The sequence below is a fragment of the Vigna umbellata genome, chromosome 6 (genome assembly GCF_029865625.1).
Source record: "Vigna umbellata cultivar VRB3 chromosome 6, Vumbellata_1.0, whole genome shotgun sequence".
Classification (NCBI taxonomy): Eukaryota; Viridiplantae; Streptophyta; class Magnoliopsida; order Fabales; family Fabaceae; genus Vigna; species Vigna umbellata.
The window spans coordinates 7,242,564-7,264,215 of NC_142170.1; the positions used below are offsets into that span (position 1 = coordinate 7,242,564).

General features: G+C 30.1%; 2 protein-coding genes across 3 annotated transcripts; one reads left to right on the top strand and one right to left on the bottom strand.

Annotated features, from left to right (window-relative positions):
• Positions 1-928: 928 nt before the first annotated feature.
• On the bottom strand, positions 929-9,535 carry LOC124848036 (rab GTPase-activating protein 22-like). 2 transcript variants are annotated; one of them, XM_088092985.1, is made up of 12 exons: positions 9,439-9,535; positions 9,065-9,243; positions 7,679-7,774; positions 7,135-7,238; positions 6,569-6,831; positions 6,148-6,270; positions 5,290-5,378; positions 4,291-4,396; positions 3,926-4,023; positions 3,411-3,674; positions 1,569-1,652; positions 929-1,261 (listed from the first exon to the last, which is right to left on the bottom strand). In XM_088092985.1, exons 2-12 carry the CDS (start codon positions 9,152-9,154, stop codon positions 1,247-1,249), a joined length of 1,332 nt encoding a protein of 443 aa, XP_087949111.1. In that variant the 5' UTR covers positions 9,155-9,243; positions 9,439-9,535; the 3' UTR covers positions 929-1,246. The 2 variants fall into 2 exon arrangements, with proteins under 2 accessions (XP_087949111.1, XP_047181599.1); XM_047325643.2 differs by lacking the exon at positions 7,679-7,774 and having other exon boundaries at positions 9,065-9,491.
• A 10,336-nt stretch (positions 9,536-19,871) lies between these two features.
• Positions 19,872-21,530, top strand: LOC124820182 (early nodulin-like protein 9). The gene is made up of 2 exons (XM_047291830.2): positions 19,872-20,147; positions 20,722-21,530. The coding sequence occupies exons 1-2, from the start codon at positions 19,949-19,951 to the stop codon at positions 21,237-21,239; spliced, it is 717 nt and encodes a 238-aa protein (XP_047147786.2). The 5' UTR covers positions 19,872-19,948; the 3' UTR covers positions 21,240-21,530.
• Positions 21,531-21,652: the final 122 nt, after the last annotated feature.

A 21,652-nucleotide genomic window follows, 5' to 3' on the forward strand; every position in this document is an offset into this window, starting at 1 on the left:
AATATAAGTCAACTTAGGTTTACTTTTGTGAGTAAAGTGAAAGCTGAGTGAAAAAAATAAAATTTCAAATATCTTATATTTTTTAAATATATAAAATTCTTCTATTTTATTTATTTAAAATATCTTTCACAATTTCTTAAATTTCAATTTATTTCTAATTACTTTCAATTTATTTATGTTTATTTATAACTAAAACCAAAATACATAAAAGTTTTAAAACCAAAATAAAATATAAATATACAAGTTCTTAACATTTAAATACATATAAAAGTTTAAACAAAATATAAGTATTGTACTTAAATTTAAATTTCAATAATATACATCAATATTTAAATTTTATATATAAAATAAAAATGAAATAACCAATATATTAGAGGATTTTTAACCATTTTCTGCATCAGATTTGACCGGTTTTATACTAATCTTATTGGATTAATACAAATTTGTATATCACCATTTTAGATGACAACTGAGACCAGAGGTCTAGCAGCGAGGTCAATTTGATAACCATGGTTTGGAGTATATGTTCATGTCGTCCTTTATTACCTTTCTTTTGGTTCTTTTCATGTCTTTTGAGGCAAAAGAATTGGTAATAGTTCTCTGTATGTATTTTTTGTTAGCACAAAGATTGAAAGTTTCTCGTATATGCTTCTTATTTGTAGAGTATAAAATTATTAGTCATCATCATAAACATGCAATTATATCTTTTCTTTGGTGCCATTAATACTAAAATATTTGCAAAATGAGTTTATATGTATTTTAGATGCTTTTGGTTTCTCCTTGGTTGAACAATAGAGTTTTAAGCGGACAATAAATCCTTTGATTCAACCGAACTGGTTAAGGAGAATTGTTTATGTCCATGTTTATCAATTTTTGCTACATTATAAATACATTTGTATTCAATTTTTCTAGAATACGATCACATAAATAGTAGAAAGAATGGCTGTTTCATATACCTTGTTTTCCCATATGCAATAACTAAGTCCAACAAAATAGACAGTTCTACAGAAAAATTCTATTCTCATATACAATCTCACTTCTTTCGGATACAAAAGAAAAAAGAAAAATCAAATTGATTTCACATACAACAGTTGCTCAGGGATTTTGATGGTTGGATATTTGAATCCCTTTTTCCAATTCTGTAAACTCCTAATGTTCTCCATTATTACCTCCCTCGTGGCGAATGAAACAAATGTATCATACAACACATTACAAAGAATCAGTGAATATATAGATGTATTTGGTGCTAGGGTTTCTTGGCCTGCAGAAATTACAACATTATAGTTTAGGAGATAAATAAACAAGATTATGTTGGAAAACAAAGAACAGAAACACAAATACCAAAGAAACTATGGTTAAAGATCGGTGCTTGGAATTCGGAGATTATGATTTAATGCATTTTTAACAAAAAAAAAACTGTAGAGAGAGTTGATGGCAATTGATATTGACATTTAGCCGTGACTCTAGAAACTGGTACGTGCCTACAATGCAGTTTGCATTTCCTCCTATAATAATATGGAAATTCTAAGGTATGAAAAGCAAGGAAGAGTTGCAGAGTAAAACAGTACCTTTTTCAAATATTTCTTATGAAGTTTCATAGCCCCATTGCAAGCTTTTTTGGCGTCTAGATTCCCAGTTATGTCGTTCAAGATCTGAGAATAATTACATCAAAGGAGAAAAAACAAGTTAGTAGATACAAGAAAAATAATAGTCTCTCCCTTCTTGCTAATAATTTTCAATTACTTAATTCATTAAGGTTAAAAGAGTGGTTAATTTCATTGATAATAAAAAACATTTTCAATGTATTTTTTTTTTTTTCAAAACTACCCTTGTCGTTCACACTCTTTTCTGTCCTCTAATTGTTTGGCCATATAACTTCTCTATTTTAATTAGAGGTATTTTAGCCTAAATAAATTAATGAATTTGATATTATCAATTGAGTCTTATAAAAAGGATTAACAGTGTTGACTTTTAATAATATTCACCTAAAAAATTATTCCAAGAATTATTTCTTAGTTAACATATTAAACTTTTGTATTGACAATCATACTGAATGATGGAGCAATAAAGTAAAGCAAAATTTGTTAAAAAAGAATAGTTTAATTTATATACACTGTCAATATAAAACTTTTTACATAGACTTTCAATAGGAATTCTCCCTATCACTACATTTTATTAATAAATAATAAATAACTAAATCTATATGCAAGGTTAGTGTAAATTATGTTCACATAGATGTGCAATGAAATTTAATCATTTTACTACATTATAATATTCGTTAATAGTGAGACAATCGGGCAAATTCTAATTGCATATCTATGAGAAATGTTTTACAATGTATATAAATTAATTTCATAAATGAATAAGGTGAATTATATCCCATATATAAATGTTTTATTTTGACAACTAATGTAAATTATATTTTTTAAAGAATATAAGAATTGTTTGATTTTCAAGTATTGAATTTTAAAATTTTGTACACAGTCAACCAATACAAAAATCACATTGTATACGTCTTTAACAATTTATCTATCTATATATATATATATATATATATATATATATATATATATATATATATATATATATATATATATGACTGTTTATGATTGGATATAGTATAAAAACCTACATTAATGTTAGTATTTAATTAAATTCATACAAATATATTGTTTTTATATAATACATAAAAAAAACTTAAGACACTGTTCAATAAGAAATAATTTAAGGTCAGATTCATTTTTGTCCTCCTAGTTTAGTCAATGTGATTTTCCAATTAATTTTAAAATTTTATGTAAGTAAATAATTAATATTGTCATCAGTTAACAACACATCAAAATTATGTTAGAAATGAGAAAAAATATTAAAAGTGGACTAAAATTATTTAATGGTTTAATTAGTAATTTGATATCAATATTTAGGTTTTTGATTTGTTTTGATTCATATATTCTTTTTGAGTCAGCTTATTTAAAAAAAAATTCAATCGAATCCCTAATTTTGAACAAAAAAAAACTCAAGATGGTCCATTCTTTTAAATTGGTATTGTCATTTGGAAATATCATGTGTCAAAATCTGGGTCTACTATGAATCAAAATTTGATTCATCTTTTACTTAAAAGGTGTCATGTATCAAAATCAAAAGAGTTCTAACGTAGAAGATGATTTAGATTTTGACACAATAGATTTTGATACATAACTTTTAAAAGGTGTTAACTTCAATTTAATGGACGGGACCAGAGTTTTCTCATAAAAATAGGAACTCAACACATTGAGTATTTTCATAAAAATAAAAACTTAATTGCAATTAAAACGTAGGAAAAAAGTGCATTTCAACCATTTTAATATATATAGTTTCTCTCCATCTGATTGATCCATCTTATTCAATGCAAAGTTAAATGTGACAAGACTAACCTTGACAACATCATCCAAACCCCGTGCTTCTTGGAGTAGTTTTGAACTTTTATCTTTCAAAACACTAGCAACAAGGAAAACAGATATAGGAAGAGGAGCTTGAGAAGCATTCTTTGATCCACTCTTCAAAAATTCTCTCTCATACTTTCCACATTGACGTATTGACTTTGATTTCCCTTTTGAGCCCACAGCTTTTTCAGAAGCTGATTCAGGCATTTCATACATCAAGAACAAGTCAGGATCATATTCCAAGGCCCACATCATCTGTTCAAAGTTTAAGTCATTACTTACTCATCATCCCAATGCATACACACAAAGGGAACACTAAACTAATCTCATGAGATAAATCATAAATTTATTGATCCAAAAACTTCTAATACAAAAATAATGTAACATATCAGATCATGATTAGGTACATGATACATCTGTTATATACACAAAGCAAACTTAAGAGATTCCTTGGTTCAATACATGTAACAAAATATATCACAAAGCACAAAAGAAGCCAAACATACCTCCCAAAGATACAATGAATCACAAAAGGAGAATTCTCGACGAAACAAAACCATTAGCATTCGAAAAGCAAACAGATAGTCACCTCCACCAAGATTGTCTGTGCTCCAAGATCAAAAGACAGCACATTATTAGTACATTCTGTTTCTTCAACATTAGTTGAGAGCAGTGAAATTAAATTTAATTGAAGAAAGGAGATTGATTTATTCAACAACTTTGAATGACAATACAAGAGCTGATCATAACAACTCATTTTCTTGCAATCTTCATTTCTTGAAACAAAGATCACATAAAAACAATATAATTTAAGTTAAAAATCCTTCTTTGACCATAACTAAAAGACAAAAGCATATATGCAAGAAAATACCTAAATGGTTATGAAGTTTTGGATCAATTACTTGAGTAACTGAAGCCAACACATTTAGTTGAGATGTCACCCCAACAGAGCTCTCAGTGCATCTAAAATTGCCGCGCTTTACAAATTCAAGAACACAAATAATAAGAAACTGAGATTCAACCTACGAAATACAACTAACAAAACAACTTTCTGTGTAACCACAAAGCACTAACTATTCTCATGGAATCTTTGTGCACCTACTTCTTTAATAAAATTTCAAGCATCGATGACCAACTCACCTAAAAGTTTAAGTTGTTGGGTGAATGCTCAAGAATGGTTTATTACGTGAGTACATCCTTAACCCACCCCATTACACAAGACCCAATAGGACTTCAAAAACGAATAATACATGGGGGCATACCATGTGTTGAAGCTCAAATACCATCTATGCAACCAACTCTCCTAAAAGCTTATGCTGTTAGGTGAAGACTCGAGAATGGTTTAATTACATTTACATCTCTAACATGTACAAAGTTACAAATACATTGCAATTCTTCTCTTTCAAGTTGTATATCTGAAAACATGAAAGCTCAATTGTAATTTTATTAACAGAAGTACATCTTACAAAATTGGGATAGCTCCAACTGTGCAAGGAAGAGTAAAGGTGACATTGGCAAAATTGTGATAGAAATATCTAATCTAACCAAGTATGCACAAGAAAATAGTAAACCAGTGAGTTTTCAACATTATAACGAATGGATTTCTGAAACAGCATACTTAAAACATTAGTGTCAAACCTAGAGGAACTTAAGCAAAATTTTAACTGGCCTCTATGCATTGTGCAACTTAAGAAAGAGATTATATTTAGAAGTGAACAAATCCAATATATATAACATTTCCAGGAAATGCCAAGAAAATTCAATAATCAAATACTAGAACCCTCCCTCCAATCTTGTCAATAAGTAATAGAATAAAAGAGTGTTGAAGAAAGTTAATAATAAAATAGAGTCTAAGAGACAAGATGTTTACAAGCCTGCGCATCAGACGCTCAAAGCACCAAAATGCATCTGCTTCATCATCAAGAAGAATTATCATAGGGGAGCATAGGTCACACATTCCTGCCCAGAATTGTAAAATGTTAAAACTGGAAGCTTTTTGTTGCAAATGGTGGCTAGCAAATATTTCTTGCTTGATCGCAAGAGAAACAGAAGATAAACTATATATAAAGCAATATGCCTCGCTTATTAAATTCTTTCCATAAACCAAGTTGGTGTTTTCTTCTCTCAGAGTACAGATTTATCTGCTTGTTTTTTCAATATTGAAAATGAAGAGGCTTTAATCTGACCGACCACTTAAAAACAGTTGTCTAAATACACAGGGGAATTGATAAGCTATTTCAAAAACTAAAAATACACGAACACAGAAAGTTACCATGCATTAACTACCAATTAACTATTCCATGAATGTTGGCCTCCCCTTGAGGACCAGGTTTGTTGAGGTTAAAATAAGTCTCAACAACTAGTAAATATATCATAGAACAGTGCAAGCTTGTTGCATAGAATTATCATGAGTATTAAGGAATGATCTCAGATAGGAATATCTAAATATTATTATTGGTCCTTGGGTCTATTTGAACAAGGTTCTTTATAAGCACTTTTAGAAGAGATTAATAAGAAAAAATAAATTTGATTTCTACATAATTCAAAATTAGTTCATCACAAGTTAAAATTAAAAAAGCTACATGATAAAACTTATACAACTTAATTTGTGCACAAGTTAATTTTAACTTATAGAAAACCAATTTCGCTTTTTTTATGTTCTAGAAGTTCATATGTAGAAAATGTTGTAAACAGAATGTCCAAAATATACCAAATATGTATGACCCACCTTGACCATAGCCAACGTCTTTATCTACCCAAGCATAAACAGCTAGTACATCCCATAATTTTGACAGGTTTTCTTGCTTCTCATAAAAAACTAATGTCCTATCAGTGCGAACCACATCAAGACCTGAAATATAAGTACAATAGAAATGTCATTTGCTGTGTCAATTATATTTTAGCAATTGGGTCTTATATTATTGCATGAGAAAACTTTCACGACATAATAGATTGTACATTCCACCCATATGCCATGCAAATCAAATTGAATCTGTACAACAAATCATTTCAGGCATAATGGACATGTGAAGAAAATAATTGTGGGGCAGGGTTCTGCCTAAAACTTAAAGATTACATGCAGAAAAAATAGATAAAATATAATATACGAAATATAACAGACTGTATTAAGGAAAAAATTATTTACAAACCTATTTGATGAAGAGTTAACAGCCACTGGACTACTATCTTGTCTGTCACCTTCTGTAAACTATTTGTAGCAATCCTACTTGAATGATTATTATTATCTTGATGATGTACATCCAATCCCTTGGCTGAATTTGTTTCTTTCAGAACCAATGGATCTTGAATTGGAAGACCATCTTCAGTAACAACAGGTGCTGTGACAAATCTACCACTTCCAATAAGAGGAAACAATTGGCGGCATTCTTCTTTAAGTGTAGCATATTGCATTCTGATAACATAAAAAGTAAAAGTGATAGTCAAGTAAGGATCTATTAGATTTGGAATTCAGCAACTGAAGTTTATACCACAAAAAGTACTGATATTATAAAGGACGAGGAAGCAATTACTGTCACAATTTTTAAGGCTCATCTCAAGTATGTGGTGCAGAGAAGTGAAACACCATAAAATATTTAAATTTTTTAGGATGCTGTGACAGTGATAAGGTTGAACAAGAGGATTCTTATAGAAAAAAAAAACAAGGATTCTTATAGAAAAAAAAAAACAAAAACCATTAAACAAGAAAACTCGTAACCTTTTGCGGTGTCTTATCTGATCTCTTTCCTCAAATGTACTTTTGGGGTCATAGCAACCAAGTAGAAATTCCCAAACTTCTCCCCTGATAGATGGATGGACTCCCTGATTCAAAAATTTTAACAAAGCAACCATCAACCCACAGCACAGGAAAAAAAGGTGGAAGATGTTTCACAAGAAAAATGCATATGAAAATATGTGAAAAAAGGAATTTCAATTTTATTCCAATCAACAATATCTTGAAATCTGTAGTTGGCAGTACTTGGCCAGCTTAATTTATTTCTGATAATTAGTGGTCTGTATACTTCAATCTCAGCCAAGTTAATGGAATCTCATGCTCTAAAGAGAACCAAATTATACCAATACCAAAAAGTTCTGTTAGATTCCAAGAGTCAGTTCAACCATTCAAAACAGATAACCTTATGTTTTCCAGCCAGCCAGAGTTCCCCGTGGCACTGACTACACCATTACGGAATGTAGGAGACAGACTAAATTCCATATCCTTAAACATATTGAAGCAGCATTTAACTATAAAAAACAATTACCCCACGGTAGATTCGGCTTAGAGTCTTGCCTATATCTAGATACCCTTCTGGAGTAAATGCAGCATGCCACTTTCTTGCACTTAGTGTTTTACCAGCCTGAACCACATAACAAAAATAAGTTCAAAATAAATGAACATTGTATGAGTATCACTAGATTAGAAATTGAACTAACTGTACTAGTTCTCAGTTGAAGGTGAATGATTACCCTTTTTTCTTCTTTTTTGATAAAAAAATTGCAACCAAGCATAAAAGGAAAAAAGACAAAAACTAAAAACAAGTAATATACAACACAAACATGTCAATCTCTCTATAGATCTAAAAGAGACCCCTGACCCACCCCCAAATAAAAAAATTAAAGAATAAAACAAAAAATGGCCATGGGCAGAACGAAATGAAGAAGTGAGAAAAACTAGCTGATCCAAACTTGAATCGGGACAAACAATGTCTAGAAGATTATCGTGTTTCTTTCCAGCCAAAATACACCATAGAACCACAATAAGACACATGACTTTTGCATTGAGGTATAGAACCATCTAACTGATTTATTTTGTTTAATGTCTCATATGATACAAAGGACAACAAGGACAATTACTCAGGTGGCATTAGTCATGACCCGTTATAAAATAAAAAGTGTATTTTATCCATACTCAAATTTAATTCTCATTTAAGTTATATGTGTACTTCGCAATCAAGCAGTGAATAACAAGCCCAAACGCTGCATTGTTTATTGCAGCAAAAGCAATATGGAAATATTGATACAATGAGTGTTTCACTTAATCAAACTCTGCTTGATCATCTGAATTGTTAAGTGTTTCTTTTTCATGCAACTAGTTTAAGAATCAGGATTGTATCCATTGGGATAATAATATAACCAATAACATTTATATATATGTAATTATGTACAATAAATTCTTCTAACTGAACCAAGTTTCATTGATTAAAACGGATACTTAACATCACTTATTTGAAATACATAAAAAACAAAAAGAAACACTATCCTGCTGAAAGATGTAAAACGAAAACTCCTTTCCCATTGATAAAATACCAACATCAAAACCACTGTCGACGACTTCGTAAAGGTCAACAATTCCCCATCCCTCAGATGAACAAATTTGTTTTCCAGATATTCACTTAACAAGCTCGTATAGCTTACAGAGGAAGTCAAGCCATATGTGTGTATAGCTGACATTCTTAAACGACCAAAACCATTCACAAAACCTCAAATTCACATGCATTGCTCACATTAGACCAACATCAATTCCCATCAACCAAAGACTTCTCATTCACAAACAAACAAAGATACCCTTAACAAATTACACAAGACCAAACCAAATAATGGGGGGAAAAGAAAAAGAAAAAAGAAAAAGATTAAAAACAAAAACAAACCTTGATTTTAAATCGAGAAATAGGAACATCGGTACATTCCGGGCGGATTTCATAGAAAGAATCAGCTGAAACTCCCGGATCTCTCCACATCCCACTTAACCGAGCAAAAGGTAAACACGAGCAGCAAGAAGGCAGTTTTTGGTATGAATAATTCTTGGCAGCAGGCAAGAGCTGGAAACCTTTGAAAAGATCAAACAAACCCAGAAACAAAAACTAGTCAAACGAAGAATTCAAGGAGAATCCAGCTCCAAAAAGCTACACGGAACAAAAAAAATGACTTTTTTATTTTTTGTGTTTATTTAATTGTTGGAATGCTATGGCATTCTGGGTTGGTTGTTGGTGGTGGGCTTGGTGTTAGAGGAAGGTAGCAATACCCTGTCAAAAGGGTGGAATAGGAAGAACTGAAGATTCCCAAAGTTTCATCAACCCTTTTCCGCATTCTCCCCGTTTAATGCGTAAATTTACACCAGATAATATTACCTTTTGTATTTTCTTTATTTCTCATTATTTTTTACCTGCTTTTACCTCATTTTTGCTTTTACTCTTTTGTTTGTATATGTTTTCTGAGAAACGTTGAGTAATCTTACCTTTTCTTTTTTCTTTTTTTCTCATCCTCTTTTACCTGCCTTTACCGTTCAGTTTTGCTTTTACTCTTCTGTATGTTTTCTGAGAAACGTGTAATACTTAATGTTTCTCAGTGTTTTATGATAAGAAAATATATAAAATAAAATAGACTTAAAACTTTGTAAAAAAGGAATAATTTATAATGTATAATTATATTTTAATTTTAATAGTATAATTAAAAAATGAGTGAGTGTGTGTGAATATATGTCACTCGTTTAGTTAAAAATAATATTTACCAAGTTATAATTTCACTTTCAAAAATAACCCATGTATATGGAATAATTTCATGATTTCTTTATTTCTTTATTCCTTTATTCAATAAATAAAAAAGACTAGTAAAATAACATATTATATAAAAATTAAATTTTTGTTTAGTTGCTAGATACACTTTTTGGTTACTCATTTATGATGTCACTTTGCAATTGGAAGTTTTCATTATAAGGGTTTGCATTGGAATTTTTGTGGGGTTAAAAGTTAAGTGAGAGGTGCATTATGAAAGTTGGTGGCTAATAAGTTGAATTGGTCTTTAATTGAGCAGAGTCAATACGTCAATAGAAGAAGGAGCAGTCACAGATTGGATTTTTGTGTAAATCAACTGTGTCAAATAAAATATCAACCAAACAACTTTCACATTCACATTGGATCCATTTTTCTATAAGGTTTTAGATAATCTAAATCAAATCAATTTCCTGTACACAATTTTAGAATTTTCGAATCATACAGTAACAATAATAGTTAAATTTAGATTATAAGTCCTGAAAATACATTTACGAATGGAAGATGAGGAATTAACGTTCTTAATTAAAACATGCTTATGTAATTATAGATAAATTTTATAAACTTGGCAATATAAGAAACTACTACAAGCAATAGTTTGAAACATAAAGAATAGATAATTTTGTATGATGACTTTAAACTGGTATTTTAATTAAAGTTCAAGTAGATGTTAAAAAGCTAAAGCACGTGATGACTTTTTGTTTTTATCATAAATCAACATGTGAACTTTTAAATAGATTACAAGATTTAAGTGACGGTTTTAAAGTTTTTGATAAAACTTAAGTTAGTAAGAAAATTTTAGAATTTATATTAGTAAAATAACGAGTATGAATTATGATTTGTATTCTATCACATGTATTTATAATTTTGTATGTCCTATCAAAATTGTTATAAAATAAAAGAAAATAAAAATTTATCTCATTTATAATAAATAGTAACAATAATATATTATTTAACTACGTTATATATATATATATAGAATATTTATCATGTAGTCTAACTATTAAAATTTGACTATATATTCTATTAATATACTATAATTGTTCCAACAAATATTTTTAAATATTATTTAACCATTTTACGTCAATAATATTGAATAAGCCTTGTTGGATTGCGTTCTTTAATATATAGAGTGAACTTATTGTTGTAACTAACTCTTGTAGTTAGCTTATGTTTATAGGTGGATTGGTCGTTTGGATGGATTGTATGTGATACTCTTTAACCGTGCTAAACTCGATGTTGACTTCTGTATGCATGCATAACCTATACTCGAAAAATTCATTATATTAGCTGGTCAGGCTTAGATTGTCATCTTAGGCAAGTTTTATACTACCAACTTGCGTACGCTCACACCCTATTGAAGTAGGTTTTAACACCCGACTGACTTAGGTAGGCTCGTATATTGTCAAAGTAGGTTTTAACTTGTGCTATTACCTTAGGTAGGTTCATGTGTTGTTGAGGTAGGTGTTAACGGTCATCTCCGAATCACTCAAGTAATATAAAATGGTAAGTCCAGGTATCGTTTCTCAAAAGACTCGTGTAATACTAAAGAATTGTATAATTAATAACTCATATAGACTAAAGAATAGAAGATTATGTGCAAGAAGATAAATTAACAAAGAAATAAAAGGTGGACTTTGATAGTTGGAGGCACTTAGAAGAGGGGAAAGGTTAGAAATGGAATGAAAGGGCATTGCTAAGGGTAGAATTCATCGGCTTCACTCTCGTGCACACACACAATCATCTCCTCTCAACCAAACATTAAAGTCAACCCACTAAAACATTTTAACCTTAATCCCTTAGGTGAAAGAATCTAGGTTTTCTACTAAGAACCAATCCCCGTGGACACTTATAACCTGTATTAAGATCTAAGGTTTAAGACAACTAATAACTCAAGTTCCACTCCTAGATACAAGCTCCATTAGATTTCTTATTTCAAGTTTAGGTTTCACTAGATTCTTCCCAAAACCTAATGAACCACAAATCAAACTATCCACGTCCCCATTTCAAGCAAGCACTAAGGGTAGAAACAAGAAATTAACATTTAATGAAAGACATATATATTCAAAGCATTTACAAAGTAGGCGAAAGTTCAATGACTACAAACACCTCTAACAAGATGGGTTTGGCTTTCCATTTCTGTGGAAAGCCTCGAGCTTACAAAATGGAAGATGAAAGAAGAAGGAGACACAAGGAGAAAGAATAGGATGTTCCTACAAGCCCCAAGCAGCCTCTATGAGCTCCAAACAATGTAGTCGTGCCTCAAAGCCACCAAAGACTTGATTCCCTTTGAGCTTCAAGAAAATATAAGGTTCAACTTGCCACATCAACAAAACACCGCTCAATGCACGAGGTTTACCACTCAGCGTAGGTCTTCATAAAACACCAGAGTTGCTCTTTGGAATGTGCTTGCTCAATGGTGTTTCTAGGCGTTCAACGCAAGTCTTCTCTAGAGTGCTCTCACCCATCAACAAGGAGGTGGCGCCCAATGTCCCCTGGACTTTAAGACTCCCCTTTTTTATGTTCTTTTTACTTCTCTAGGTTGCCAAGCTTCTTCGATTTGGTGAAGGTTCTTCTTAACACAAAATTAGCTACAAAAAGAGGGGATTAGATATATACTTACATAAGTGTAGCCCAAAATGTAGATATTTACGAAAACAAGATAAAATAGAGGATTTAGGCAAGTTATAAGTTATAGAAAAGTTGATTTTGTCAATTAAATGAGGCTCAAATAATGGTAAGAATTAACTTTATCAGTATGATTTAACCCCCCCTGCGCTTATTACCTTCTTCGCTTTTGCAAGTCTTTTCGTCCTTCAACTTTCTTTGCTTTCTCTCTTTATGGTTATTTTCTGCAAAGTTATGTGATGTGTGGTCATACTAGTTGGAGCCATTCTTACTATAAAAAAGCAAAAATGAATAACAAACAAACAAGGGAAGATAAAATATCCCAAGTAAACAGAGTTCTTTTGAGGATAAAGTGTTTGTTTATATCTTGGATGTTTGTGTTTGTACTTAATTTCTCTTAGGATTTGTCTTGAGGTGACATCAGATATTAGCTTTCGATTAATTTCTTCGATGGTAGGCTCTATTCTAGAGAGAGCCCGTAAAATGGTTTGTCCTAGTTGGGTACATGTTTTCTTTTTGCTTAAAGTTTCGTGTTGGAAGTGGGACTTCCAACATCTCGACCATCGCTGGACTTTCTCCAAATTGGATCTATCTTGTGGAACGTTCTTTCTTGAACCCAAGTATTGTAACAATGGGTTGTTATTTTGTTCAGCCATTACTTTTCTTATATGACTATCTCACTAAGTTTGATATCCTAGATATATTTCTAAGTTCATTCAATTGTCCTTTGTTTGACTACTATATTTTGAACTTGAATTAGCACTCCAATTAAGGGTGTAAATTTATCTAACAATTGTACCGGTTCGATTGTAGCACAACAAGGTCATGTATAGAGGGATTTGGTTTGATAAAATAATATCTATAATCTATTCAAGTTAATAATAACTCAATAATAAAGGTTGGACATTTTTGAAAACAAGTTTGAATATAAAGATGAAGATAAGTGATGTTGATTAAGGCGTTGAGATTGAACTTTCTCTTCACTCAATTTACTATCGTTGATTTTTATAAGTTATGTTCTTATTTTAGTGTTTTGAAAGTACTTCAAGATGTAATTATAATTTCCTGTCTAGCATATTAGAATCTAAAGTTATCAAATTCAGTGTGATGTCTCACTCTTGATTAAATGACTCCTTATGTAATATATAACACTCAACAACTTATAAATTTTGAGAAATTTTCATAACTTTTAGAAAATATATAAAAAAAAGGGGACAAAGGAAAACAAAACCAATACAATTTTGTACTAATTAATTGAATTTAACATCCATGTCCTCCAAACAAAACAACACCATTTTAAAGTTGAAAAACAATTATCTTCATGATACCCGTTGAATCAAGTTTAAGTCTTTTAAAAAAAGACAACTCTTTTTTAAGCTTTTTACGGGCACCAAAATTGCCTTAATCACATAGCCAAACTTATGTTCCATTTCATTTAATAGTAGTTTATTCCACAGACAATTTTTTTTTTCTAAAATCACAAAAACAAAACCTAATATAGCAAAAAGTTCTAAACAAGAGAAATTACGGAAATATTAATAATAATGAAATGAATTATATATTGGTAATATTTAATATAATTTAAAAATAAATAAATTATCCTACCCTTATACTCATATTATGAAGGAGTTGTAAGATTGTAAAGTCATAAGAAAAGGTCGAAGAGATCGTGGTTTAACTTTGTCCACTAACATAATACTTCCAATTAATATTTTCAATCTAAATCTATAAGAAAACTTGTATTTTTATGAACTATTAATTTTATCTCATATTTAAAGAACTATTAATTTTTAATTTTATAAATTTTATTTATGGATAAACAGTTTTTAACTTTATGACATTTATTTTAGTCTAATAAGATTTAGTACTATTTTATTTTAATCAAATTTATTATTATTTACTCTCTTTAACCTATAAATGCAATAACTCATAAAAAATGTTTTTCACTCCTATTATAGAAAATATTAGTATTTATAAGATTCACATATTATTCGTTACATTCTATGGATCTGATGTGTTATTGTATCTTGAGAGACAAACACATATTATTTTGTTTTGTCTTATATAGTGGAAACATTTTCTTTCTAAGAACAACATTTTGCATATTTTAATCCTTGTTCTTTCTAATTTTTTTTTTCATTTATAATTTTATCTATATTTATTGTTTGTTTGACTTGTTCAATTTTCTTTTATTTATGTATTTATCTTATTAGTAAGAGACAATATTATATAATATATATATATATATATATATATATATATATATATATATATATATATATATATATATATCATAGATATGTTTAAGTCACAATTCATTTAAGTCTAAAAAATTTATGAATGAATTCTTTTTCTCGCTAACAACAATAAATGAAATTTTGACTCACTAAAATATGATTATTTTTTGATATATCTAAAATTATTGATTTTTCTATTATATTAAGTGATATGAACATGTTTTTGGTTAAGATATTTTATATGAACATATTTTAAGTGTTTGTGTATGATAACATTTATAAAGTGATTCGTTATACTAGAAGGGTTATTGAGTTATGCCTTGCAATAAAATATGCATTTGAAAAAAAAAACAGAAGTTTATCTCGATATTTTATGTGGAAAAATAATTTAATTTTAAATGATTGATTTTAGTCCACATCATGTTTATAACTTTTATAATTTAAAAATTGTTTCCTTAATGGTTTAATTGTGTTAAGTCCTTTAATTTTTCATCTGAAAAGTACAATGTCACTAGTTCTATATTAAATTTTGTTTTTAATTCAAATGATTAATTTATAAATTATAAGACTAATGTTCATATGTATAACGATAACTTTTATATATATATATATATATATATATATATATATATATATATATATATATATATAATTTTTTTTCTATATCGTAAATATAGGAAATAGGTGCACATGTTTTAAGAGAAAGTGTCACGTCCCATTAAAATTCACTCAAAATCCCATCTTAGTGGATTACATGTGTTAAGGAAGGGGATCCGAAAATCAGATAGTAAAAGACAGGTGTGTGATGCAGATTGGACGTTCGGTTTTGACGATAGAAGCAAAACTCAAAGTTTTCAAAAATGCACGCCACTTCTGCATGCACCCTTCTTTCTCAAAGTTCTGAACTTTCATTTTCTCCTCCTTCTCTCTAAAACCCCCTACTTCTCTCTAAGAAATCTTAATCTTTTCTTCTTCTGATCACCACTCAGGCACCGTCTGAACACTCCCGGCGTCGAGGGCGTTCGTTTGAACCGATCAGTTTCGGATTCTGGACTGGTAAGTTCACCTCTATCAGTCGAGTGGTTTTTCTCTGTACATGCAAACCCAGTTTCCAGGTACATGAGTTCCTTAACCCATTTCTGAACGCCTTTCTGGCCATTCATGTGGTTAGTTTCGTAAATTGTGATCGTAGTCTTCTAAGAAATTGGTGGTGAGCCATTCTGTTCAAATTGTGAACGTTCGGTCACGCTTAGAGGTAAAGGAAGCTTATATAATTTGATTAAATTCTTGTTTGAACGTTGATATGTTTACATGATACGTTGTTTGATTTTTGATTAGTATGAGATATGAGTGTACTGCTTGTTTGGACGTGTGGATGGATGAATGATGCATGTGGTGAATTGAGTTGAGATAGGGATTGATCGTCAACTGTAGTATTCCGAGTAAATGTGGTAATCTGGTCGAGCGTCCGTCTACATTAAGTTTTCTTATACAAGGAATTACGGTAATAACGAGCGTGTTATAATATTAGAATATATATATATATATATATATATATATATATATATATATATATATATATATATATATATATATATATATATATATATATATATATATGAGTGTTCAGCCTAAGTGTAGTTTTCCTTTAGACTTCCTGAACAGTTTAGTTAACGTGTTATATACTACTCAAGGTCGTAGACGTTATTGTTCTTTTTCATTCAGAATAAGTGGTGGCTCAATTGTATAGATTTATATAGTCATTTGTTTTATGTGAGTTTATTAGCGATCGGTATTGGACCAAGCGTTCAGTCTCGGTAGCGCTCGTTCCTGATAAGCATTTGGTCTTGGACCAGCGCTCGTTCAATAGTATTCGGTTTCTACAGGGCTCGGTCTTAAACCAAGCGCTGGGTCTTGTTTTCTATAATATATATTATTATCGTGTTTAGAATAAGAGTCTTCATTCAAACTCTATAGCGTTCGTTACTCATAGTTTCTCATCAGTATTAATATCGTGCGTCAAACAGTGTTGGTCTTTAAAAGGTGTTTGACCTAGAGTCTTAGTACTCGGCCTAGGCTTCATGACGCCCGTTTTGAACTCTTAGAGGTCTATTTATTTAAGTAATAAGTGACGCCCAGTCACGTTAGTTTCTGAGACGTGTTATTCCAGTCGAATTTATGAGATAATGAGAGAGTGTGATCGTATTCCAATTGAATGTGTTAATGATTGATTTTAATGGAGTTTGACATGTGATGTGAATGAAATAGTGTGATTCTGAACGAGTATTCCAGGGAGGAATATCTCATGAAGTGGTTATTGATTGGTAAAGTATGAATGTGGGCAAAGCTTAGCGGGCGTTCATCCTGATATTCCATGATTACTCGTTCTCATGTAGAGAGGAGTAAGTCATGTGTGGGAATGACAGGAGGTCCTAGTCCATAAGGTTAACTTGGACGGAACGGATCAACCTCGGGTGACAGCTGTTGATGGTATCCTAGTTACTACATCACCCGGGTGCACGAACGTCGTAGCTACACAGGATTCATACAGTCCGGACAGTCAGAGTCAAGTGGTCATTTTTGCATGCCTTGAATGTATGAATGATGATTTGAGTGTCATTGGTTTATTTATGAATGTTGTTTGCTATTATGGAAGAAATTAAATTACATAAGCTTACCCTGTTTATCATTTTTATCTGTATTGTGCGTCTAGTCGTTGTCATGTTGCAATGATCATCCGTGTGGATGTGAGCAGAAGGAGAAGAGTTGCTGGAAGAATTGTTGGTAGATGCAACGGAAGTGAAAGCCGAACCTTGAGAGCGTTCGGTCTGATGTTGGCTTTATTTTTGTAAAGACCGTACAATATTAGTGTATTTTGTTAAACGTTCGGTCTAATAGTAGCTAGCGTACTTTTAAATCCCTTGTTATTGTGTAAGGTCGTTTAGCCATAATCGTATTTCGTCCTGTGAAAAACTTATTTGTAGTATTATTATTATGTGATGATTCTCGTATATGGTTTTATACTGTATTTTGGGATGTTACATAAAGTCAAGTGAAATTACAGTTATATTTTAGAAATTGTCTTATTTTCATGTTTTTTATTTTTTCTTAATAAAATCTTATAATACTTTCTTGTTGTTCAACAAGGTTATATAGTTGTTTTTTAGTGCAATAAGGTTATTATTTTTGTTGTTAAAATATATGTTTGTGATTATTTATTTAAGTTAAATGTTATGTTTTTATCTTCATTTAATGTTTAATAGTTAAGACATTTTTTATGTAAAATTTTTAACATTAATGAAGAATATATTGATGTGAATTAGATTTTTTTTCTCTAATAACACAATTACTTTGGATGAAAATGTGTTAATATAGAAATATGCTAACCAAATTGTTATGATTGTACAATGGCAAAATTTCTTAAAAAAGAAAATATATGATATTATTAAGCCTAAACATTAGGAATGAAAATTGGTCGAATCAAATATGGATAGTGTCTATCCACAACTTGAATTACAAAATTAAAACTCAACCCGCAACTCGTCCACTACAGTACCTATTTCAAACAATCCACGAGTATTTTAAAACTCGCATGTATATGCAAATATCTGCAAATATTAAAAAATATATTTTTTATACATTTTAAAAATAAAATTTAAATAAAATTACAAAAAATATAAAAAATTAATTTAAATTAAATTAAATATAAATTAAATAAAATTAAAATTTAATTAAAAATTAAAATTTAATTTTAATTAAATTTAATTTAATAAAATATAAATTAAATTTATTTTAAATTTAATTTAATTAAATAAAATATAACACAGATTTTATGAACGAATACTTGCGATTTTTCTTTTGCCATCCTACACATTGAATATTATATATTGAGTGATAAAAATTATAATGTAAAAAGTAGAAACATAAATAAACTATTTTAACTCAAGTAAGATTTTAAAAATAGTGTATGATCATATAGTCAAAGTTTCTTTAGTGTACGTTAGGAACTATAATCGTAGTTGCATCAATTATATTTTTTTGCAATATTTTTTTATAATATTGAGAACTTTGATCGCAATATTTATTAATAATATTAAAACATGTCAAAAATCTTTAATTTTGTCCACTTATATATTTTATAACTTTGAAATAAAATATTAAGAGTAATTATTTAATTTGTTTACAAGTATAATTATGTAAAACTATATATAATACCTGTTTAATTTTTACACATATTTATATAATCATTTAATTATAAAAAGGTATTGATATAACTTTTATGACAATTCTTTCTAAGACAGAAACTATACTATGATTTTATAAAATGGTAGTGTATAAAATATTAGTATTATAAAAGTGTATATTATTTTTAAAGTATATTAATTTAAGAAATATAAATAAAATATACTTTTATGTACTTTTTTTTATATTTTTTAAATAATTAACTAATTATTGATTATGTGTTATTATAAAATAAAAGGTAATTATCATACATAATAGTTTGAAATTGAATGATAAAAATAAGTACATTTTTTCTAAAATTCATAGGATAATATTGTAATATTAGGGAATTAAATTGGTAATTATACAATTTCAATAATTTTAAACAAAAAATTGTACTAATTAGATATTTTTGCCAAAATTGAAAGGCTACACATTCTTCCTCTAACTATTTTGAAAAAGACATGATCTTAGAAGTTCCTGATTACTCATTAATACCAAATCTTAGCCAATAATCCTCTTAATTACTGTATTATAATTTCCGTGAAGTTGTTATATTGAAATAAGACATATGATGGGAGCTTTTCTAGAATTTTTATACAAAAAAAAGTAGGATGCCAATAAGCAAAGTATAAATGGATGCACGTTCATACATTAACATGAAAGATTGAAAGAAATAACTCGTAACAAGGAAAGAGAACTTATGCTTTGCTCCAGAATCAAAGTAACCCAAAGAGGCAGAGAATAAGAAAAAGTTTCAAAAGCTTCACTGCCACATTTTGTAAAGTTTACATGCATCTGATGCCTACAAAAACCGTGATGTTGGTCCAGTTTATTGCATCCCTCTATCTCCAACATTTCCACCACTTGCTGTGCAATATCCACTTGCCTGTTCTCAATGGCTACCATCATTTTAAGGTCAAATGAAGTGCTTCATGCCTTGCTCTTGTTCTGTCTCTTCCTGATGCTGCACAACTGTCGTGCCTATGAATTCATTGTCGGAGGCCAAAAGGGTTGGAGTGTGCCAAGTGATCCCAATTCTAACCCTTATAGTCAATGGGCACAAAAGAGCAGATTTCAAATAGGAGACTCCTTAGGTAAGTTTCTAATCTTATGCATGTCTTCATTGGTTTTAACTTTAATCCAAGAAGGCAGGGCAAACAAGTGAAGCATTTTTAACTGGGTCTAAATTAAATGAAATTTTTTTAGTTGGATTTGTGGAATTAGATTTGTTAACACAACATAGTCTAATCATGTGTAATTGATTTGATACAAATGAGATAAAAAAACTATCTTTTTGTGACGTAATCTTGTTAACACATACTTTAATATTGCTTAAAGTTTATTGAAAACTACCGTTTAAGAGAGACTTGTTAAATATGAGACGAGACCTACTAAAAGTTATGATTTTCAATAAATTTCTTTCTTCCTAGTTCTGTTATGATAAATAAAACTGTACTTTGCCTGTTGGAAGTTTAAAAGCCTTTTAAACCACAATGCTATACTAATCCAAAGGATTCAAACATTGTGTTCTACCTATCCCTTTTCAACACTAAAATGATTGCAACAAGTAAAATGACACAATCAATCATTTCAGTTAAAAAATATGGTGTAGCTGGTTATTGAAAAGGGTGAAGTTATATATTTCAACTACACAAATTACAATTGCAGTGTTCAATTACCCTTCTGGCAAAGACTCAGTGATTCAAGTAAGCAGCAAAGACTATGAGAGTTGCAACACTGATGCATACGCTGAAAAATTCTCAGACGGCCACACAGTCATCAAGCTCAGCCAATCAGGGCCTCACTACTTCATCAGTGGAAACAAAAACAACTGTCTCAAAAATGAGAAACTGGTGGTGATTGTGTTGGCCGACAGGAACAACAAAAACACATACACCAACCAAACAAGTCCTTCACCTTCTCCTTCTCAGTTTACAACACAATCAGTAGCTCCATCCCCAGCACCTTCTCAGCAACAGGTTCCATCTCCGGTGGCAGCACCTCCTCAGCAAGAGGCTGCTTCTCCACCATCTCCACCCTCTAACCAAACACCAGCTCCAGCTCCTGTTTCTGATCAGCCTTCTCCTCCTTCTCCTCCTCACAATGATGCTTCCTCAATCCTGGTCAGTTTTGCTGGTTCTGTTGGAGCATTATTCATGGCCTCGGTTCTGTTTTTTTCTTTGTAAGTGGAGTGTATGATGTTGTATGAGTGGTTGAGTATAATTTTTTTAGTTGTACTTTTTTTTTCTTCCACAAATTCTTTTTTTTTTCTTTTATGGATTCCTATATACTTTGAGTCCAGTGTTATTAAACTGAACTTTGTTCCAAAGTTGGGATGCTATTTGATATTTGTTTGTGAAAACTGAAAAATAAGCTGACAAAACATGTACCCTTTTGTGTGCTTGTATTTGATGGTTGTAAAAGTATGATGTATACATGTTGATCTTGAAATAAAGTATAGCTATTTTTAATTGTAATCTAGTCATAAAGTATAGCTATGTTTGTATCTAATGGAGATGTTTATTTTGGAGTTTTAAGAGATCCTAAAAGAACACATCTTTATATTTTTTCATAATTTATTTATTAAGTTATTTGTTTT